General features: G+C 47.2%; 1 protein-coding gene across 3 annotated transcripts in view; it reads left to right on the plus strand.

The window, feature by feature from the left end:
• LOC135807198 (leucine-rich repeat neuronal protein 1-like) overlaps positions 1–24,349 on the plus strand; it is a 466,844-nt gene extending 442,495 nt beyond the window's left edge. For 2 of the 3 annotated variants that reach the window (XM_065321212.1, XM_065321211.1), the window contains exon 15: positions 23,639–24,349. In XM_065321212.1, coding sequence (XP_065177284.1) covers positions 23,639–23,913 — 275 coding nt within the window. In that variant the 3' untranslated portion in view covers positions 23,914–24,349. The remainder of the gene's footprint in view (positions 1–23,638) is intronic. The other variant, XM_065321213.1, reaches the window with a different exon arrangement.
• Positions 24,350–24,813: the final 464 nt, after the last annotated feature.

Here is a 24,813-nt window from a genome sequence, read left to right on the forward strand (position 1 = left end):
AGTCATCAGGGATCTCCCTAACGTTGAAGCTGAGGCTGTACAATTGCTATGTGCTAAGCATTTTGCTTTACAACTGCGCTACCTGGGGCCTCACTGAGGCACTCAGAAAGTCTCTGGATGTTTGCCACCACCGTCACATCCGCTCCGTATAAAGTATCCAAATATAATCAAAAACACGGAACTCTACAACCGCTGTCGCACGCAACCCATCTCCAAGGACATCGCAGCGAGGCGATGGAGCTTCCTGGGGCATGTGCTCCGAATGCCATCAGGGGCGCCGCCACCGGTCCCTCTCGATTTTGATGCTTCTTGTGCCTTGTGGGGAAGGAGAGGCAGACCAAAAACATCACTGCTAACCACTCTCTCACTGGATTGTCGGGAGAAGCTGGGGCTTGTGCTTCTGTCGCGACCTGGCCTAGCCCAGCTTCGGAAGGTGGCGGATGATAAATGCCGATGGAATTCATTGCGAAACAGCACTGTTAATTAGCCTGGCCATAATAATACGCCTACCCCTGACATGCTTGCCTGCCTACTCGTGTGCACGCGTGTATTCTTGCCGGAAATGTCTACCTGTGTCGACAATAATTTGTCATCGACTGATCTTCTTATTTTAGTGTGCACACTCTTTGCTCCTGCTGTGGCACTTTTGTACTTTCCGTGCTGCTGCGCTCTCTATGGCTGCACTAGCCGTATTACCTGTCGTGCCCATATGCGCACATTCAATCCCTGGCTACACTTTGTAACTGTTTCCGTTGCCTATGTCCTCGTCTCTCTTTGCTTTTTTTTCGCTGCCTGGGCACTCATTTACAATATATGTTTGCTTGCTTGCTTGCTTGTATGTCTGCAGGAAAATATTTTATTTATTTTATTCCAAGCAATACATGGCTTGGGTAGCCAAAGACCACTTTGCGTAGCGATTGCAGGGTTTTGTAGCCAACCATAAAGCTGGTTTGTATTTGTGGGTCCCCATGGTGCATGGGGCACGCGTACTCATCCGGCGGATATGTGTGAATAATAATAATAATAATAATAATAATAATACATGTAGAGAGGAAAAGGAAATATAGAAACGAGTTGAGATTAACTCTCCATCACTTTAACCAGATACTATAATACAGTCAGAAAGTGCAATAACAAGTCACAAAACTGACAGAGTACTGAGACATTCGACATTCGACATTCAACATTCGACATTCGACTCGTATCTATATTTCCTTTTCCTGTCTACATATATTATTGGCTCAACATCCGAGTTTCAAAAATATTAATAATAATAACAAAAATATAACCGAGCCAGGCTTATTAGAAGCACGTCGGAGTGGAAACTCCGCCCCAATGTGTCAAAAAAGGCAATCCTTTGTATCCCCCTCCTGGTATGATCCTCCGGTGACCTCACCCTCCTAACTTTCTAGCTTCCCTGACGATCACATTGCTATCAACATACATGTACTTTAAAAATCACAAACACCTTGGTATATTTCTTGACGAATAATTGTCCTGGGATTCGCACGTACGTTACTTATATTGAAAAGCGAGTTTGCTCCGCTATAGACTGCATGTCTTCTCGCATTTCCCCTCTTCACCATGGTTGTCGAAGACAAATCTATCACTCTTATTTTCTTCCTTTGTTTCATAACTGGTCTCTCGTCGGTCCCCCGGTCTATCCTCTGCTCTTATCCATCGATTAGAAGTCATAAAGCACCCCTAGTTGCTTCGATTAATATTTCGTATACCCCTCTAACCTCCTCCCAGACGCTCTACACTCTGGTTTCCTATTTCCCTTTCTTGCAAGTGCCACAGCTGAACCGTTTGAGAGCACTATCGGGACACCACAACGCGACAGTCTCAGCCCAGTTCTCTTCATCTGCTATCTAGAAGCTGCACTGCAGGACTGCAGAACTCGTCGTGCGCCCCGCCCTGCCGGCGACGCAAGTCTACCACCAGAGACGGGCTATGCGGATGACATCCCATACTTATCCACCTGCAGGCTGTGGTTTGAAAATGCTCTGCCTGTAATAGCAGACAAACTGCACGATTGGTCATTAAAAGTTAATCCAGATAAAACAGAGTGGATCCGTGTATCACCTGAATCCGAGAGCTGCCGGACATCTAGGCAGCTTGGCTCCTTGAGGGGGGAGGAAGAGGATATTCTGCGCAGGATGGAACTTGCCGCTCGCGTGTTTGGCCATCTTTACAACCCTATGGCTGCGTAGAGATAAAGGAGCAGAGAAGACACGCTTACGCCTGTACGACGCTATCGTGCTGCCGACATTCCTGTACAATTGCGAGACCTGGGGATTATCGCAACAGCAACGGCTAAGGCAGACGTATTCCGCGGGAGTCAAATGCGATCATTGCTTGGAATACGATACCCTGACACAATCTCAAATTACGACCTATGCCGCAGAACCAAGAGCAACCCTATATCGGACACAGTTGCATGTAGGCGACTACGAATGACCTGTCATGTGGTACCGATGGACACGGACACGCCACCGCAAGTAACCATTAGCGGCTATTTTGACAAGGGCAACAAAGCACCTCGTGGGCAGCCAAGGTTCACACTGGCCACAAGTCTGGTCGCTCAGCTGAATAAGCTGGGTATGCTCATGAAGACCATGGAAGACCTTTCCAGGTACCGATAACAAGCAGCGGACAAGACAGACTGGAAGAAACTGGGCAGCACGACACCCCAGGACAAATCAGTATCAACAGCTGCTACTCGCAGCAAATCCGGAATTCGTGCAATTTTCCGACTCTCCAGCCGTGCATCCACACCCCCCCCCCCTCCTCGTGCGCTTATCTATTCGATCCCTAACTCACATTTTTAACTACAAGGTTTTGTTTTTGGTTTCCGTTCCCTACATGATCTTGCAAGTCCTCTTTTCTGCACCTACTTTCAGTTGATGGCTAACACAGGCCAAGCATCCCGGGATGATCGCCGAATTACTCGAGGACAGGAGCAGCGGCTACTGCAAGTGCCTTTCCTTCCTGGACCTTCCGGTCGTCAGTCATTGACATTTGTGGGAAGTACTATTTGGAATACCCTTCCCAGCGATATTCGCCTCCACAGTGCGGCGGTTGCCTTTAACTGGCTCTGAATAGAATTAATTGTAATTTGTAACACCTTGCTCGGCATCCCTAAACATTACTGCATGTTTTCTCGGTGTTTTCTTCACTGCATGCTTACACATACACACACCCATTTGAATTATATACCAATTTTGTGCTTTGGAATTATCATGATTGTTATGATTCTTTTAAATATTTCCTTCTCTCATAATATTATATTCGTTCTTAGCAGGAACCGGAGGTTTTTCCTCTGGTGAGAAGGCAGAATTACCTGTGCTCTAAACGAATTCAAATAAAAGAAACAAAAAAACAAAGAAACTCCTTGCTGATGATACTCACAATACAGAAGCGGAAAAAACTGAATTTCTTTATTCAGTGCTCTGCTAAGTGAAATATGTTATTTTTATTATAATTTGAAACTCGGGTATTGAGCCAATATTAAAAGTAGAAAGGAAAAGGACATATGAAAACGTTTTTTTTGTTTTTGTTTTTTTTTGTTTTTTGTTTTTTACCGTACGCGTGGGGAGTGGAAGCAAACTTTTGATTTCCGATAGTGATATCTTTTTCTGCAGAAATTGGCTAGAGTGCGTGTAGAATTATTATTATAGAGATGTCTAGAATCTGTTCCATTCAGCTGAATGAAGGGTGGTCCTCGAAGGATCATGCCTTTTTCATCAGACTTCTTCTGTCAGGAGGTGTAAGACCTGATGATATCAAGCAGGTGGATCTGACTGGAAGGCGCGGATTCTGCAGAGTTTCGTTTTCCCACACTGCCGTTAGGGAGGAGGTGTTGTCCAGAGGGTTAGAATTTGAAGGAAAACAACAAGTATTAGTAGTTGGTGACGGAGCAGTTGTGTCCGTGCATATATTTGGTGTGGCGGATGACACCCCACTGTCCGCCATTACGTCCGCGATGGAGAAATTTGGATCCGTCATTGGTGTTCCGAAGCGGGAAACAAAGGCTGTGGAAGGCTGCACCTTCCCAACTGGTACTACATTTGTAAACTTAGTACCCACAGCTATCGTACCCTCCACCATCATGTTGTCTGAGTCCCGTCAGAAACTGCGCGTTTGGCACAGGGGTCAAGTTCCCACGTGCTATAAGTGTGGCTCCAGTACTCATATCGTCAAACTCTGCACCCACCAGGCCAGAAGGCCCAGTCTGTACGCTGATGCAGCAGCCAGCGCGCTGAAGGGTACTCAGGGCCAGGCCCAGGGGACACTGGATGACACAGTGGGTGCAAATTCAGAACCAACAGTGAGTACAAGCCAGTCAGCAAGCAGTACAGCTTCAGCACCTGAAACTGGGACACCTCAAGTTTCTTCACCTAGTCAGGAATCAGCCAAACCAGACCAGCTTAACAAGGAGCTGGGAACTGGTCACTGCCCTCCAGATGACAAGGGAGGCTTTATGGTGGCCAAGGGACGGAAAACCTTCAGAGTGCCAAAAAAACTTGTTGACTTTTCAGGAAATGAGCTACTGACCGACTCGGACATGGAACAGGAGGACATGGGTAACAACGAGAGCAACGACCGGCATATGACAGTTGGCGAACTCACCATATCGTATTAGATCATGACCAGAGTAGCTTTCATAAATGTCTGTAGCCTTAGGAGAAAAGTAGCAGAAATTGAAGACTTTATCTCAACCCGTGGAGTACACATCCTAGGCATTAAGGAAACTTGGCTGTCAGCCGATTTAACAGACGGAGAAGTAAACATTCCTCATTTCAGTGTGTTCCGCAAAGATCGGGAAGGCAGGCAAGGAGGCGGTGTTGCCTTCTACTGTCCTACGTCCTTGCAAGTCCGTCGAAGACGTGACCTGGGAGTGAGTGCAGTGCCTGACCGTACTAGTTTGAGTTTTTGGAGCTCCACCATCCAAGGCTTTTTTGTTGTATGTATGTATGTATACTTTATTTGAATTCGCAAATCCAAACGAGCACAAATGCTCAATGACAAGGCAGCGAATATGTTATTATGTTACAGGGAAGGAGGGTTGGGGAGAAAATAAGGAGAACAAAGAGAGAATGGTAGATATCTCAATGGAGAGCGAAGCGTTATCAAACTACAAGTAAGCCAGCGAACGATAAGTCGATAGTTCTGTAACCCGCCTAATAAACTAAGTACTTTTTTCAGGCGTGCAGTGGACTGTCATTAAAACAGAAACAGAAAAATTATAATAAGGCACCCATTTTGTTTGTCCAGGGGATGGCCCACGCCTGGTGTTGTTGTATTCGTGCTGGTTCTCGCAAGAAAAGCCATGTCTGGGAGAGGTACGTATAGCCAGTCTGTACGGACCCCGAAAGCCGGTGACTCTGGTAGGCGGAAAGCCGAAAGTCCTCCCGATGATTTGAGGTCGAGTGGAAAGTCTGCTGCTGGCATCTCCGGTATCCCTAGGTCTGTTGGTCCAACCAGTGCTATAGGTTCCACCTCTTCTGCCAAGGCAGCTGTGGCCCTCGATATACTCACTGATTTTAAGGTGTGTATGTCGGAACTTTTGGACGAGAGACTGGCAGGATTGATATGTAATGTTGACAATTTGAGCAAAGAGGTGAAGGATCTCAAGGCCAGAGTGAACGAGTTGGAGCGCGAAAAGACGGAACTGGCCAGCACCGTACAACCCCTGACAGAGGATATGAGTACCCGTACTCATTCTGCAGTGTCTAGCCACGTGCCCCATGACATCGTGTCCACCGTACGCCAAGTGGTTGAGGAAGAGTGCATGCAACTGCAGATACGGGACAATGTCATTATTTCAGGCATAGAGGAGGACACTGAGGAGACGCTAGTGGATGTGCTGGCATCACTTGTTCCGGACATAGAGGCATCAACCTTCACTGCAGCAGACCGACTCGGACGACCAGGAGGTGATCGACCAAAGCTGATCCGCGCCAAGATGACAGCCACCACCAAGGCCAAATTGATGGATGCGCGCTTTGGCTTGAAACATGGTACGAACCCAGTTTACGTAAACCACGATCTAACTATGCAACAGAGAGAGGCCCGTCGAAGTCTCCTGCCGAAGTACAAGCAGCTCCGTTCACACGGCGTGAAGTGTTTCCTTCCCCGTGATAAAATCCTAGTGGATGGCAAGCCCATTACAGAAGAGAAGATCACGCAACTCTTGATGGCCCCAGGTCAGAGCAGTATGCAAGGATAGGATCCTCTGGGAGCTCCCAATCAAGTAAGAAGTAAAACCCCAAGTAATATCCACTCTGCATGTCTCCTTAAATACTCTGCCCATGACCCACTTGTAGTAGCACACATAAACATATGCAGCCTTAGAAACAAAACTCATGAAATTCAACAACTATTGTCTGACCATAAAGTTCACGTCCTATGCATTACCGAGTCTCACCTGGACTCCACTGTTAGCGATGCTCGCCTTAACATACCTAACTTTAATGTTTTCCGCTGTGATCGCACTATACATGGTGGCGGTGTCTGCATTTATGTTCATTCTCACTTTGCTGGAACCGTAATCCAACGATCTACAGGATCTACTGTAGAGATATTAACTGTCCGCATCCGTCTTGCTACCAAGCCACGTGCAACAGACATTAGTGTGTCCACCTTGTATCGCCCGCCGTCTGCCACAGTGAATTTCTGGGACCAGTTGAGCTCTGAACTTGATTTAGCACTTCAAACTCCGAATGCATTAATCCTAGGCGACTTCAATACTGATGTCCTCCAGCCAACGACTCCAGGATATCGCCATCTACAGCGTGTCTGCGCGGAGCATCACCTCAGAAATGTTATCACTGAACCCACTCGTTTAGCACGCACCTGCCTAGATCTTGCTCTGGTTACAGACGGCTCCCCTGTAGTCAAGGCGGAAGTAGTCTCAATGAACGGTGTTAGTGATCACGATCTCATCATTGTCCAATGTGCCTATCAACACCTTGAGCCCATTACTGCGCACACTCACAGGCTGATTCGGAAGCCTGCACCCCATTCTATGGATTTTGACCAATGTGGCCAGGAAATCAGTGAAAGTTTCAGAACTTCGGAGTCGCCCACCAGCCTGGACGGTCAAGTGAAGCAATTTTCCACGTGTTTGAGACATGTTCTGGACAGAAATGCCCCGATCACTCAGCTCAAGGTGTCTGGATTTGGCAGGCCTCGTCGGCAACCATGGGTTACGCCACACTTGAAAAAGCTTCTTCAGCTTCGAATAACCTTGCACAGGAAATTACGAAGGAACCCAACCGACGGCCCCCTCCTCCAGCAGTACCGGGCAGCACGGCGCGAGGGAACCATCTTGAATAAGAAACTCAAAACAGAATACTGCGTGAAGGCATTCAACACCCACAAACGGAACCCCAGAGCCCAGTGGCAAATCCTGAACAAGCTTGCAGGACGAGAAAAAGTCAAATCACTACCTAAGGCAACTATATCCGACCTGACAGCCACATTTGCAACCGTAGTTTGTGATCCTGCAAGACCGTCTGAACTTGTTCTACCCAGCCCACCAGTTGACATCCCCACTCTCGACGAGTTTACGCCAGTCACAGTAGAGTATGTTGAAGATGTCTTGAAGTCATTGAACAGCCACAAAGCACAAGGTTCCAATGAAATATCACCATGTCTCCTCAAAGGATGCCGCACAGAGATCGCTGGCTCACTCACCGCTATCATCAATAAGTCTCTGCATACAGGCCAAGTTCCAAATAGTTTTAAGCATGCACACGTGTGCCCACGCTACAAAGCTGGCGACGCAACTATTGGCTCCAACTACCGACCAGTGTCACTTTTGCCAGTGATATCCAAAGTGCTTGAGAAGGTAGTACACCGACAACTTGTTGCATTCTTCGACAATCATCCGGAACTCGGTGCACTACCGGAGGAGCAGTTTGCTTACAGGCGCAATCACAGCTGTGAAGACCTTTTGGCGTATGCAATAAACGACTGGCAGCTGGCCTTGGACAAGAAGCAGCTGTGTGGAGCCATGTTTGTAGACATGAGCAAGGCCTTCGACCACGTTCAGCATAGCAAGCTCGTGCAGGAACTGGCTTCAGTTGGCGTCGGAGGTGTGGCATTGCGTTGGTTCGCAGACTACCTTTCTGGGAGAACCCAGCAGGTCGTTGTCGGCGATGCCCGAGGCAGTACAGAGCCCTGCTCACGTGGTGTGCCACAAGGCTCCGTGTTAGGCCCCTTACTTTTCTGCATTTATATCCGGCGTACCCCTCAAAAATTTCAACATTGCCGTGCTCTCCTGTTTGCGGACGACATCCCGTTCTACGTCATTGGTCGCAAGGCTTCAACCGTGCTCAGAATGCTGCAGACAGATCTCTTGAATCTGGATAACTTCCTCAGCGAGCGGGGACTGGTGCTGAATCCCAAAAAGTCTCAGCTACTGCTGCTCAGACGACCTACTGCGCAACTGGACGTGATCCCCAACATCACCTGCAAAGGCACCGTAATCCCCGAGTCCAGCCATGTTCTGTACCTTGGCCTCCTATTGGACTCGTCGCTCAGCTTCGAGCAGCAGGTTGAGCGTGTGTGCGCAAAGGCACAGTGCAAGGTTGCCTCATTCCGCCACGGGCGCCGCGATGTCTCCATGACCGGCCGCCGCATGTTTTACCTGACAATTGTCCAGAGTACCTTGGACTATGCCAGCACATGTTATGTTCACTGCTTGTCTGCTAAACTCAGAGACAAACTTGAGTCAACCAGCAATAGGTGCCTAAGGCGAGTGTTTGGCCATGATCAGTATACTTCTATCGATTTCATTCTCACCAAATATAACCTGCATACTTTCTCTCGCCGTGTAAACTTGAAGCTGTTTGTGTTTGTTTTTAGGTGTCTATCTCGTTGCACCAGTCCTCTTTTCAGCACGATATTTACCCCCCGCTCTGCATCATGCCGCACAAATGCCACTACCCGCGGTCAAGCTTCAGGCGCTCTGAACCTACCCAGAGCTACGTCTCGTTACGGCCTAAATGCTATTTCATTTTTGGCAGCAGACAGATGGAACATGCTTCCACCTGGATGCCGTCAAGCTAAGCCCCTTTCTGCATTTGTCACAAGCACCAAGTCATTCCTAGGGTTCCCAGTAAAAAGGCAACGCCTGTTGGGAGTTCCCTAGTAAAATAATAAATTCTACTACTACTACTACTACTACTACTACTACTACTACCTCGAGTGTGAGCTGGAGATGCTGTGGCTGGAGATTCTAGCCCCAGGTCGACCAGGCAATGAGACGGTCTTACTGGGCTGCTGCTATCGACCACCTAGTGAATCTGCGGGGTACTGGGATGGGCTGGAGTCAAACCTAGAGACTGCCTGCAGTGGACCGCAGACCACAACTGTGCTAGTAGGAGACTTCAACGTAAACTTTAATGATGCCCATGCTGTGACTCCTTTGCATCATGTACTCAACCAGTTTAACCTTCGCAACCACGTCACATCTCCTACCCGAGTAACCAGCAGTACTGCCACACTACTGGATCTATTCTTGTCTACCACCCCGATCCAGGGTGTTTGCGAGACTATACATTTGGATATCAGTGACCACTCTGCAATACTTGCCAGGCGGCTAATTTCAGCAAGTCACCACTTGAAGGGACAGCATCTGCGCAAGACTCGCTGTTTGCACAAAGTGAATTGGAATATGTTTACATGTGACCTGGAGAAGACGCTAACTACCTGTGACTCTGTCTGTGTGGATGTGCTTGCGTCGTCACTCACTGCGGGAATCCAGACCACTCTAGACAAACATGCTCCACTTCGGGAACGGCGCCGGAAATCTCGACGTCCTTGCCCCTGGATTTCAGATGAGTTAGTGGCAAGTGTTTGTGAACGGAACTGGGCGCACCGTCTCTGGCTCCGAGACAAAACCGATCAGAATCTTCAAGAAGCACACCGATCAGCTCGCTCCAAAGCACGGAAGTCGGACAGGAGTCTGCGCAACTTGTACTTCACTAAGAGATGTGATACATCAGATCAGCGGCAACTTTGGGCTGTCATGAACGATGTCACAGGCCGACAGAAGACACGGAAAGAACCTGAAGCGCCGCTTGAGTCACTCAGTGAATTGTTTGGAGACATTGTGCATGACCCTATGCGGCCACCTGAGCTGCATTTACCACATGGTCCAGCCTCTGCATCTAGCTTCTCAACATTTCAGCCGGTAAGCGTGTCTGATGTTGCACAATGCTTGCAAACTGTGAGTCCTCACAAAGCATCTGGGAGTGACAACATTCCTTGAATTGTACTGCAGCAGTGTTCAGATGTCCTGGCACCTCCATTTACCACCCTAGTCAAGGCATCCTTGACATCAGGTACTCTGCCAGTGTGCTTTAAAACATCACACATTAGTCCACTGTTCAAGAGTGGCGATGCAACATCCCCTAATAACTATAGACCAGTGTCATTGCTCCCTATTCTGTCCCGGATTTTGGAGTTCTTTGTAAAGAAGCAACTCACAGCATACCTCACGCAACATAGCATATACCTAGCAGTCAGTTTGCCTACAGGAAAATGCACTCTACCGAAGATGCATTAGTTCTAGCCGCCAACCGTTGGCTGTTGGCCAAACAAGAGCGAAATTACACAGGTATTGTGATGGTTGACATGTCAAAAGCGTTTGACCGTGTCCAACATCAACGTCTGGTTGATAAACTATTCACCCTGGGAGTCAATGGCAGAGTATTGTTATGGTTGGCTAGCCATCTGTCTGGTCGTACTCAGCGTGTCAAGATGTGTAAGGCTCTCTCTGATGCAGTCCCATGCTCAAGAGGTGTGCCGCAAGGCATTGTTCTTGGGCCGCTTCTCTTTGTCCTTTACACGAGTGACATTTCCGACGTCATACCTTGCATTGTTGTTCATCAGGAGTTCGCGGACGACATCATCCTAGATTATTCTGATTCAGATCTGGACACTGTTTGCAAGACGCTGACTACGGCTGTGACACATCTGTCTGACTGGCTCTCCGAAATTGGGCTTCTGCTGAATACCGGCAAAACCCAAGTCATGGTAATTCAACCTCGGGGACTCACTGGCGACATACCAGTCGTGAAATGTAAGGATCAAGCCTTAACTGTTACCTCCACTGCCAAATACCTTGGCGTAACCATTGATGACCAGCTATCCTGGCAGCCACATGTCTCTAGTGTTGTGCAGAAGGCGTCAGTCGCCATCAGCCAGCTATGGCGCCATGGGCGATCTCTGCCCATAAGAGCCCGCAGACTTTGGTACATTGGCATTGTGCAAGCACGACTAACGTACGCATCCAATGCATTCTTCCCGTCGCTGACACAGTAGCTGCAGAGTCATTTAATCAAATCCAGCAAATCCGGAATTCGTGCAATTTTCCGACTCTCCAGCCGTGCATCCACAGCCCCACTCCTCGTGCGCTTATTTATTCGATCCCTAACTGACATTTTTAACTACAAGGTTTTGTTCTTTGTTTTAAATTTTCTACATGATCTTGCAAGTCCTCTTTTCTGCACCTACTTTCAGTTGATGGCTAACACAGGCCAAGCATCCCGGGTTGATCGCCGAATTACTCGAGGACAGGAGCAGCGGCTACTGCAAGTGCCTTTCCTTCCTGGACCTTCCGGTCGTCAGTCATTGACATTTGTGGGAAGCACTCTTTGGAATGCCCTTCCCAGCGATATTCGCCTCCACAGTGCGGCGGTTGCCTTTAAGCTGGCTCTGAACAGAATTAATTGTAATTTGTAACCACCTTGGTCGGCATCCCTAAACATTACTGCATGTTTTCTCGGTGTTTTCTTCACTGCATGCTTACACACACACACACACCCATTTGAATTATATACAAACTTTGTGCTTTGGAATTATCATGTTATGATTCTTTTAAATATTTCCTTCTCTCATAATATTATATTCGTTCTTAGCAGGAACCGGAGGTTTTTCCTCTGGTGAGAAGGCAGAATTGCCTGTGCTCTAAACGAATTCAAATATAAGAACGTCAGGCGAAATAGCACGTCATCGTACATTTGAGATGAGCGGGAAGAAGATGACGACGTCCACTAATTTAGCATCTGTGCACACGAATCTGCTGTGTGTGACTCTGTGTGTCAGCTATGATATCATCTTCTGTGGTTCCATGCCTAGCATGTACGTCTAAACCATCCTGCAAGGTTTGAATGACGTAGGTTGAGCGATCGCTCCGCGAAATATATCAGTACCAATGGCGACAAACGAAGGCATGGACCTGGCTTTGGTTGGCTATGAGGAGCTCATCAAGATCGGCGAGCAAATGTCTGTGGATAAAGCCTCGAGCCTCTCCCGGCCGGATCTGGTGAGCTAACTGAGGAAGCGTGGAGTGGGCGTGTTGGCGCAGAGTTCGCTACCCACATCGGAGCTCCAACTTGCAATTGTAAGCCTAACTGACTCAATTAGCTGCATGTCACAGGAAATTGTCTCCTTGAGACAGGATAGAGCCGACAAAATCCTGAGTCTGGAATTAGAAGTGCAACAACTCAGGCGGGAAGTTCAGGTGCTCCAACAACCGGAAATCTGTGTACACCCTCTCGTACAGGAAGCACAGCAAAATTTGGCAATGTCCGGCGGGAAGTTGTACAGCACCGCCGTAGGAGACTTGAATCCCCCACGTGCACGCACCCATATTTCCTCTGGTCCTATGCAGTACACACAGGGTAGTACGGGTTCTAGTACTCACCATATGACCCCCGCTCACACCACCTCCAGCCATTTGTCGCAGCCTGTTTTGTCAATGCATGGCACCAGACCACACCCACCTGAGCAATCCAACCCAGGGTCGAGTGCTGCAGGTGCAGAGTGGTCGGAAGTCACACGCCGTAGGGTTACGTCACGCTACGTGAAACCACAGCCCAGGGCAGCCGACCCGCGTGTGCTATCAGGGCCTGAACGTACAAAGAAGCTTGTTCTGTACGTTGGAAATGTCAGTCCGGGTTGCAGGGCAGAGTCAATAACAGCGTGGTGCAAGGCCCGCCAAGTTGACGTACTGAACTGTTCGATTTCAGAAAACACGTACCTGGGTACTAGCCATGCTCGCGTAACCGTGGCAGCATCGGACGAGGACAAAGTTCTCGACTCCAAATTCTGGCCGGCCACCATCCAGCACACAGTGCGAAAGTGGCGCTTTGTTGATGCCCAAGGTAACAAGTCGTCTTCTACTTCGCGGCGAGGCAGTGATGATCAATCCTGAACTGTCATGCTAACAAACCAACATACACAACGATGCAGCAACAACGACTAAATCCCAACGCCCCTGTATTCACCCCACGATCGAAACTAGCCCGCCCGCTCTGCCCCGCTCAGCCCTCCTCTGGCCGACCCGCACACATTGCATGTCCAGCGCTAAATCCATCAGCGTTCCCTTTTTTCCCTAAATCCCAGCGTGATTTAACCCTAGTATCTCTGAATTGTCGCTCTGTTGTCAACAAGTTGTCTGAGCTCTGCGTTATTGCCGAATGTGCTAAGCCTGACATAATCTGCCTAACAGAGACGTGGCTCTGTCCCTCGAACCCGCTCTCACTGTCAGGCTATATCTGCATCCGCAGAGATCGACCTCCGGAAGACAATCGGTCAGCACATTGTAGCCGTGGGTATGGGGGTGTTGCCGTACTTGTCCGTTCGGACTCCTTTCCGTACGTCTCCCCTCGTGCCGACCTTCAACGCCCTGGCTGCGAGTCTGTGTGGCTTGAACTTGACTCCCCCTCTACTCAATCTCAGAATCCCATCTTACTATGCTGCATGTATCGACCACCCTCACAGAGCACAATGCAATTGTCGTATTTTTGTGACATGTTTGTTGAGGCATTACAGTCAGTCTGTTTAGATTCTTATGATCTGCTAGTGACTGGCGATTTCAACGCCCACAACTCAAGCTGGTGTCCCACCGATTCTACCTCGAAGGCTGGTGATCTCCTTAGCACAGTATTTGCTGCTCTAGGGCTCCACCAGATGGTTGACTTCCCCACTCATTCCTCGCCTAATGGCTCTGTTTCGTGTCTGGACTTGGTGATCACCAACCGACCACGCCTCGTGCGCTCAATTGATCAAGCACCTCCCTTGGGTATGTCTGACCATATACAGATTGTTTGCACTTTATGTTACGCCCCTATTTCGAACTACTTCCCCAACTCTGCCACTGGTCCTCCCTCTTCACTGTATCGCTTCAAACAAGTACCTTCGCACCTTTGGCAATTAATCAACGCTGATTTAGCTGGCTACAACTGGTCCTCTCTGAACTCGTACACTGATGTTAATGACGCACTTCATCACTTTGATTGTGAGCTCCAGTCCGCCTTCCGTCGGCACCTCACTTCATTCGGAGCCACCCACACTGTGACATCTCCACCACCCCGCATGCAATCTCCACCATGGGTTACTGCTGAGCTCAGGTCTGCTGTAAAACGCAAGCGTGATCTATATAGTGTGTACAAAAAATATCCGACAACAGTAAATCATGCAGCTTATAACCGACAAAGGAATGCTGTAAAGCACCTGTCTCGGCAAGCACATCGTCAATATATACGCTCCATCCAAGCATCACTAACGTCACCGAATCGACCTACACTCTTTCAGTTTGTGCGAGCACAGCGGCACACTTCCGGCCGTGTCATGCCCCAAACGATGATAGCATCCGACGGTACGGTCGCCACGTCCCCCAAGAGCATAGCTGATGTTCTGAACACTCAGTTCACCTCATTTGGGCTACATGATGATCCTTCGTGGCGCATTCCCCCTTTGTCCCAGTCGCCTTTCATATCTGTTCCGTTCCGTACAATCACTGTCACTACGTTTCAAGTTCGGAAATATCTGAAGCGCCTGAAATGTGGAAAGTCTCCCGGCTCTGATCGGATCCCGAATGAAGTGCTGCAGTCTCTTGCACCATCAATAGCCTATCCTCTCGCCATTATTTTTAATATGTCATTTCGAACTGGTACATTCCCACAGGATTGGAAATCCGCCATCGTGACCCCGCTTTACAAGAATAAAGGCTCCCGTGCTTGCCCGGCAAACTACCGCCCCATCTCTCTGCTGCGCACAGTTTCCAAACTTTGTGAGCGTATTGTATTCGATTCCCTCTACCTGCACATCGCTCCGGCTCTCTCACCAGCTCAGTCGGGATTCTGCCGTGGTGACTCAACTCAATACCAGGTGACTCGACTTGTCCAAGACATAGCGACAAAGAGGAACTGTGGGGAGCACGTGGGAATGGTGTTTTTCGACTTGGCTAAGGCATTCGACACCGTTTGGCATCGTGGCTTACTTGCCAAGTTGAAGGTCACCTTCCGGGTGGAGGATGCTGCCTTGCGTTGGATATCCTCGTATCTGTTTGCTCGTTCTCAGGCTGTTCGCTTGTTCTATTTCTTGTCTGATCCCCTCCCTGTAACGTCTGGAGTGCCCCAAGGTTCCATTCTGGGTCCTTTGTTATTCTTGCTTTACGTTAATGACCTACCTTCAGTTGTCCCCGATGTTAGTTTGTATGCGGATGACACTGGCCTTATCTGTTCTGATTCCTCCCCTGCGCAATTACTCCTTACCATGCAGCATCGCATCAACAGCACTGTCATGTGGATGCAAACGTGGAAACTCCAGCCCAATTTAGACAAGACAGAAGCCATGTATATTTCTTCATCCCCTCCTGATCAACCATTATTCTTCCCTGACTCGACTATGCCTATCCGTGTTGTTACTCAGCACAAACATCTAGGTGTGATGTTTGACTGCAACCTCTCTTGGGCTGCACATGTCAACTGTGTATGCAAGCGAACCAGTTCAGCCTTAGGGGTACTACAACCACATTGCACTCATTTGCCCATCCAGTGTAAACTATTATTTTATCAGTGCTATATTCTCCCTATATTCGACTATTGCGATACCGCTTGGTGTGGCCTTTCTCGCACAACTCTGAGCCAATTAGAAGTCCACCATAGATTTATACTTAAAATTCTTTACAACAAGGATCGATGTTTTCCTTCGGATGCCCTTTATCGACTTGCACACACTTCTCCTCTCCCCGTTCGTCATTAGCACCATCTCTGTACACTGGTTCATAAGATATTTCTTCATAAAACCCCTTCACACATGATGAAGTACAATTGGTTTTCGACAAGCTCAACCCGTAACGCGCTCACCCTGCCTCTTGTTAAGCCCAATTTAGACAAGACAGAAGCCATGTATATTTCTTCATCCCCTCCTGATCAACCATTATTCTTCCCTGACTCAACTATGCCTATCCGTGTTGTTACTCAGCACAAACATCTAGGTGTGATGTTTAACTGCAAACTCTCTTGGGCTGCACATGTCAACTGTGTATGCAAGCGAACCAGTTCAGCCTTAGGGGTACTACAACCACATTGCACTCATTTGCCCATCCAGTGTAAACTATTATTTTATCAGTGCTATATTCTCCCTATATTCGACTATTGCGATACCGCTTGGTGTGGCCTTTCTGGCCCAACTCTGAGCCAATTAGAAGTCCACCATAGATTTATACTTAAAATTCTTTACAACAAGGATCGATGTTTTCCTTCGGATGCCCTTTATCGACTTGCACACACTTCTCCTCTCTCCGTTCGTCATAAGCACCATCTCTGTACACTGGTTCATAAGATATTTCTTCATAAAACCCCTTCACACATGATGAAGTACAATTGGTTTTCGACAAGCTCAACCCGTAACGCGCTCACCCTGCCTCTTGTTAAGTCAGCCCAGTATCTAAAGTCCCCTTTGTTTTCCGGCTACTCTCATTGGTTATCATTACCATACGGTCTGAAAACTTGTTCTTCTATTGGTCAGTTTAAAGATCTACTATCACAACTGAACTAGACGCAATAATTATCATCGAAGAACATTCTCGAATACCTGGGTGATGCACGAATTTTGATAGTGCTCACTTCCGTTAATCGTTTTTCTTTGTAATTTTCCATTCATTTTCTGCTTTAATTCATATTTGCTTTGTTTTCTTAGCTTACTATTGCCGTGGCTGGCTCAACGCCCTTGTTTCAGGGGATTCTGTCCCTGCATTAGCTATGCTTGTCACATGCTATGAGATTGTGTCTACTATCAATAATAATAATACTTTTTGAAATTCTCTTCATAGTATATCTTCCACCATTGAAATTTCGAATTTCTTCAAAAACAGTGCTGAGAGGGGTGGCTTGCAACCTCGATATGGCTTGTTCCAGGCATGCTTTGGAGCCATCCTCTGTTGAAGTAGTGGCGGGGATCTGCCTTGCAACTGCTACAACAAAAAATGATTCGATCTGAGAAAGGGTGAGACCGCGAATCTCGGTTGAATATTGAGTATTTCAAGCCTTTTCACGACGAAGATGGAGTTCTTTTGGAGATGGACGTCGCGGCAAAGGACATGGTGTCCGACGTCTGGCGTCTGGTGAAGCCAGGGATCATTTCTCCAGTCAGGTCGGCAGCCTAACCGTCGGTAAGCTTGTGTTTGGATCCCGTTCTGCTCGATGTGGTAGATCACAAACAATTTGATATCGAACAAATTGATCTCAGCATCGTGCGTACGGTATTTTATATTCAGAAAATCCCAAGGTGTCTTTGTGTGGCCGTCCTATGCCACGAGAAACTCCAATCAGGCTCCTATGTCCTCTGCCTTCATGATTGAATGTCCACTTCGTTTGAACAACGAACACAACAATCGAGGACGGCTTTGCAATGAAAATACAGCTATACTGGAGCTGAAAAAGAGAAGAAAAAAACGTGCTCAGGATGAGACTCGAGTACACGCATACTCTCCCAGCTGGTGAAACGCAAATTTTTGTGAAAAATGCGTGACGCCGACTGACCAGTAATTTCGCCTGACGACAAACAAACAAAAACGAGTGACTCTCCACCTCTGTAACTAGATGCTATAATAATTATACAGTCAAAAAGTGCAACAGCTAGGCACAAAACTGACAGAGTACTGAGACATTAGACGTCATCATGTAGCGGGCCTGGAGGCAAAACAACCTCACAACTCGATACTAACTAACGTGTTACTTTAGTATACAATTCTCTCTCTCTCTAACTAGACGGCAAAACTGTCTCTAGCAGTAAAAAATTGAACTCAATGTGAAAGATAAAATAAACACAATTTATGGAAAATAATCACAAACAGCAACGTGCTGTCATGCGACCGTTGTATGGTAGAACGAACGTCGTAATGGACAGTACGCTGAGCGTATACGCAAATGCTGAGCTGGTAGCGAACGTCGCATTGAACAGTACGCTGAGCGTATACGCATATGCTGAGCTTGTAGCGTGACCAACGCTTGACCAACGCTACACCTCCCCTCTCAAAGACAATCACGTCCTCGTGATAAGCAGTGGATCGGAGGTCGAAGCATTTGGCGGTATGCATGGTCGCGTCGGGACAACCCAGGCGAAAGAACATAGAGCGTCAACCGGAATATTTATGGCAAATAATATCGGAAATTATAACGTTAATAGAGTAGACAGAAGAAATGAACTGATAACAAATCATAAAATACAGAAGCACACCGGGGTCAAACTTTGTCACGGGTTCAAAAGGGAAACCCCCCATTACCATGATTACATATCCTGTAAAACGCTGGCGCAACACGCCAGGAAAACCACAGTTCAAAACCGAACTGAATACACTATATTATATATTAACATCGTCCCAGATTAATTAGATAGACCGTGGTTCACCATGATCAGACGCCTACGAAACTAAACTGAATTCACTCGCTCGCGTAAAGGAAGACTGAAGAGAATAGGAAGACTGAAGGAAGATAGGAAAAAAATGCCATACCTGGAATCAGCGTTAGTAACCACGGCGGCGGCTGGAGCTACGGCGGAGGGCGAGCCCGGTTTTATCTTCATCTTGGTTGAGCCGATCACTCAGAGCGGCTAGCTCGGCGTCTAACAGATCACCCCTTCCTCGTCTTGAATCGTGGTCTTCACATTGTCGATAGCATCGCTTGGCGCCGCGTAAAGAGTGATGATCTAGCCAGGAAGAGTGTTGATGAAATTCTGCATTCTACCACGGACACGAAATACGGAATGAATAGTGGACTCCTGCTGAACGTTGTAGTCACTCAGGGTTCGGCCATCTGCCAACTGCGTGCCGGCGAAAATCAAACGCTGCTGGTCTTGGGGAATACCCTCCTTGTCTTGGTCAGCAGCCTGCATGTCGTCGTCCTCATCAGCTTCGCCATCACCACCGGTAGCATACATGTAGGTAGCGGGTCGCTTGGAATCGCCATCGGAGTCTCCAGTGAGTGCCGTGCGGAGACAAGGGTGATCCACGCTAGCACCCTGACTGTGCTGCAGGCTTATAAGCAGGGCCAAGCCCAGAAAGGCAAGAAACATGATTCTCATCTTGATTCGTCGCACGGAGCTGCAGCAGGTTGAGGCATGGGGTCTGAGAAACGTGTAAAGTAACAAAGTTGGGTATAGAATGAAACAAAAAGAATTCACCGCTGCCACCAATTTTGTAGCACCATTGCTAATGTAAAACGAGTGGGGTCGAATCTGACAAAGTTGACTTTAACCACTGCTGCCACCAATTTTGTAACGTGCCTGGAGGAAAAAGAACTTAACAACTCCAAACTAACTAACGTGTTACTATTATTATACAATTCTCTCTCTCTATCTAGACGGCAAAACTGTCTCTAGCAGTAAAACTTTGAACTCATTGTGAAAGATAAAATAAACACAATTTATGGAAAATAATCACAAACAGCAACGTACTGTCATGCGCCCGTTGTATGGTAGAACGAACGTCGTAATGAACAGTACGCTGAGCGTATACGCAAATGCTGAGCTGGTAGCGAACGTCGTATTGAACAGTACGCTGAGCGTATACGCAAATGCTGAGCTCAACTGTCATGAATAATTATTTTTACTTTGGCACGATTTCAGTACAAGTTGTAGAACTGCAGAATCAATTTTGTTGTATTGGGGTAACCATTTCTCTACAAACGCTCTATTTGCAAAATAGAATTTTTTTATAAAATGCATATCCAAATTCCACATCTACCCAAATCGGAATACTTGATCACGTATTCAGTACTACACGGAATGTTTAAAAAAAGGCCAGGGAATAGGAATTTGCTAAAGATAACTCCAGGCCCGGGTATTAGCATACGAACAAAACAAGATAAAACTCACCAGTATACTTGTAATTGTAGTAATTTATGTCGGTGTAATATTCACGATAAGCAACGAGGCACCCTCCGATTTGGTCAAGCTGCTTTGAAGTCTGGTTGTTCAGGTGGTACAAACCAGCTCCCCGTTGTTACTTCCAGCAGCTTCACTCTCCCTGCGACAGCGGCTATAAGCCTCTCTCTCCATTGTCGACAATTATCACAGATTCAACATTCTACATTTATCAGCACTGCACTGGGTGAATATGTCTCGAGACGAATTTAGTGGATCAACAACGCTTTGCTGGAGATAAATTCTCCTCTGGAGTACCTTCAGGGTACCTGGAAGGGTATAGAAGACGGGATCGCTCACGACGTTGAGAGAACATAGAAAACAACATCCTCTTCGATTGAAAATTGGCCAAAAAGTGTGTGAAATGTATGTGCGCAGGTGCATTTCCACTAGCAAGCTAATGCCTCATTACGTCATCAGCGCTCGCTCGGCGAAATTCAAAAGTCGTCTTCCTGCTCGACTCGATCGCTTCTGGAGACTCGTTCCTGTTCGAGGGGTCTTCTCTTTCACCTACCTTCGTCTTGGCATCGAAAACTCGGCGTCGAAAATGAAGCCGGAGTGCCCTTTTAAGCTGGTTTGGTTTGCTGGATTCCTGACTAGGTGAAGAAACTTGAGGTGTCCCAGTTTCAGGTGCTGAAGCTGTACTGCTTGCTGACTGGCTTGTACTCACTGTTGGTTCTGAATTTGCACCCACTGTGTCATCCAGTGTCCCCTGGGCCTGGCCTTGAGTACCCTTCAGCGCGCTGGCTGCTGCATCAGCGTACGGACTGGGCCTCCTGGCCATGGCCTGGTTGTGGGTGCAGAGTTTGGCGATATGAGTACTGGAGCCACACTTATAGCACGTGGGAACTTGACCCCTGTGCCAAACGCGCAGTTTCTGACGGGACTCAGACAACATGATGGTGGAGGGTACGATAGCTGTGGGTACTAAGTTTACGAATGTAGTACCAGTTGTGAAGGTGCAGCCTTCCACAGCCTTTGTTTCCCGCTTCGGAACACCAATGACGGATCCAAATTTCTCCATCGCGGACGCAATGGCGGACAGTGGGGTGTCATCCGCCACACCAAATATATGCACGGACACAACTGCTCCATCACCAACTACTAATACTAGTTGTTTTCCTTCAAATTCTAACCCTCTGGACAACACCTCCTCCCTAACGGCCGTGCAGGAAAACGAAACTCTACAGAATCCGCGCCTTCCACTCAGATCCACCTGCTTGATATCATCAGGTCTCACACCACCTGGCAGAAGAAGTCTGATGAAAAAGGCATGATCCTTCGAGGACCACCCTACATTCAGCTGAATGGAACAGATTCTAGGCATCTTTATAACAATTCTACACGCACTCAAACCAGTTTCTGCAGAAAAAGATATCACTATTGGAGCTCAAAAGTTTGCTTCCACTCCCCACGCGTACGGTCTTTTGATGACGAAACTAGTAAGACTATTGTACAGACCGGCCTAACTACAACTCGACGACGCAAAGCAAAACATCACGCAACTAGGGAGGCTCAAGTTTATGTAATGAACATAGAAGGGGAAGCTAAGCGAAGACGAATTGTGACAAACCGAAACGCCACCATCCTACTCAACTCCATTACAGTATCATGTATGATGGACTAGTTATGCACAATAACAAGTAGTTCCACACGATGTGCATTTCGCAATACAGTGTATACGTCATGACGGCTCATCAGGTATGCAAAGTTGAACTCGGTTGTTGAGGCAATAATTATAGTTCTAATGAAGAAAGGAAAAGGGCAAAATGTTGCGAGTTATGACAAACTGTCAACCAACGTAACCAAGTCTTATACAGTCGGAGGGTGCGACAAAATGGCACAAAACTGACAAAGTATATTGTCTCAGTACTCCTTTGTCAGTTTTGTGCCATTTTGTCGCACTCGCTGACTGTATAAGATCTGGTTACGTTAGTGGACAGTGTGTCATAACTCGTAACATTTGTCCTTTTCCTTTCCTCATAATAAATATAACTTAATTTGCCCAACAACCGAGTTCTACTAACATGCCTGATGAGCTAGCTAGGCCAAAAGGCATAGCGTAGTGCCCTGAGCTTCCAAGCTATCTTGTTTGAACTCGGATGGTGAGCCAATTTCATAACTCGTAACATGTTGTCCTTTTTCCCTTTTACCATACTATTGTGCATTTGTCTACAAACTGTTACACCAAGCATATGGGCCGCAACCAGCTAAAACATGTATTAGGGTGAAAATTTTCAAATTATGTTTTTTTCCAGAAAACTGTTTTTTGGATCTTACTTGACCTCTTGAAGGCGGTACAGGGCGCGACAGTAGTCTAAAAGTGCCCCATACATCGCTTTCAAAATATGTACCTTGAAACAGAAAATGACAGTTTTCCACATTTTGACACCCAGGCAAACAAGTGGCTTTTGCAGAGGAACAAAAACAAAGGAACTAAAAATAATGATACGAACTTGCACGTCAATGATATCAAAGTCATGGATCAAGTTCTTCAAGTCATGGATCAAGTTCTTCAAGTCATGGATCAAGTTCTTCCTGAAGAGCACCGACATGCTCTGGGCGGCAGAACTCAAGCCCATTCTTGACGAGGTAAGTGCGCCGAGCCTCAGTGATACCACCAGCCTCAAGAACATTTGGCAGGGCGCTGGGGTCAATGGAGGCTGTTGGCACCTTCGTTGCCTTGCATGATTCTTCTGCTCCGTTGTAGGTGGCCTTCACGTGCACTTCACCTGGAAACTGTGACGAGGAGTGAAAATGCTGAAATTTGGTGATACCAGTAATGCGTCGGAATCTCTCTCCCAGGTAGGTATCCCAGTCCCGCCACTCCCACTCAAAGAGACTGACTTTATTCTGCACTGCAGATGCCTCGATGGCTGTCTTCAACTGAGCATTCGTGTCGCAGTCAGCCGCCCGGAATTTCTTCTTTGCCACTCCAAAACCTCCATCTACGGAGCAACTGGGGTGCCCAACAATCATGAACGACAGGTGGATATCCTTCTCCAGTCCTGCCATCACCCGCCAACAACAATATGCCTTCACAGTGTTTTTTGTCGTGATGATCGCCACCGATTGATGAATGAAGCGCAGCGGGAACGCGCTAAACAAAAACATTTTTCATGCCGTCATTTCTCAATATTTTTTCGAAACCCCGAAGACATGTTTTAGCTTATCGCGCTCCATATAGTGACATCATGTGCACAATCACATTATCACAAGTATTTCACTCCGTCTCCCGCAGTCTCTAGCCTTGGTACCTGTGTTTGCGAGCATGTAGGCAAAGGAATATCTTGCTTGCGAAAAAGTACAAGTTGATCATAGAACTGTTTTAAGTGCCCCCAAATCGTTAGTTGAAAGAGTATTTATCTTTAGATATTGGTACATTCAATGTACTGTGTTTTCTCACCTGCAGCAGTCATTCAAACCTCATCGTCATACAGACTTGGCACCGTGATCGGTGCTGGTATTGGCGGGATGGTTTTTGGGATATTGGCAACGACGTTGGTGGCCGTAATAGTGTATCGGAAATTGCAAGGAAAACCGGTGCAGACTGAAGTTCCGAGTCAGACACAAAATGCAGCATACGAAGAGGCTAATATTGCTGAGAGTTCCCTCACAAAAAGTGATGCTTACGGCGTTGTAGAATCCTCCCCACAACCACAGTATGAATTTATCTGCCCACAATAACTAATTATGCACGTTTCATCCGGCCCTGTAATACTGGTTGCTTTTCCTCCTTCTCTGATTCGTTAAAGGTTCTCTCTGAATACATTCTTCCATTTCTACCCTAGTGTATTTTATTTAGGCTACATTTTAAAAAAAGCCTTTTGCATTTTCTCACTTCGCGGCATTCGGTACCATCTTCTATTATCATATTTTCGCAGAAACTTTCTATTCCTTCGGCGAGTTTCTTTTCTGGGAATATGCCCTTGTTCATGCCAAGAATGGTTCACACATCTTTCAATTTCAACATTCTTTCGTTCTAGTTAAACAATGAAATTCAAATGTATGCTTTCTAGTAACATTATCGTTATCGGAACCCAAAGCTCCTACATAGCAAACCTCATTACCATGCTACAACTAATGCCCTCTTCGTGAAAGAAGTCTTGTATTGGTCATGTCATTAACCCTTTACTGTCCGTACATACAAGCATCGATCCAATGGGATCGATGGGGTAGGCATTTTGAAATTATCGTTACTTGCTCAAATTTTGGAGAGATCGAAATATGTAGGTCGAAGAGAAAAGTCTCAGCTGTCGCCTCGAACAATTCCCGAAGCGATACGAAGAGCGGTTGCTGAGTTATCGCACTCGTAATTCTGGTCCCGGGAAATGTGCGTTCAGAGCGCGACGCGCATGTCGACGGCTGGCATTTTCCCTGTTTACGTCACCTGTTGGCAAGGCTAGACCGATTATAATTCAAAAGTAGGTTCCCGGGAGTCTCTACGAAAATATTTGAGCTCGATACGAGCAACAGGGGTGACATGGTGGATTGAAATCGATCTCGAGCGTGAGCTCAGCGCTTTTGCGCGTTCCCTGGCTTGCAGCGCTGGACCAGTGCATCCTGTGGCGACGAGTGTGGGCTCAT

This window comes from Sycon ciliatum, chromosome 1 (assembly GCF_964019385.1).
Source record: "Sycon ciliatum chromosome 1, ocSycCili1.1, whole genome shotgun sequence".
Lineage (NCBI taxonomy): Eukaryota > Metazoa > Porifera > Calcarea > Leucosolenida > Sycettidae > Sycon > Sycon ciliatum.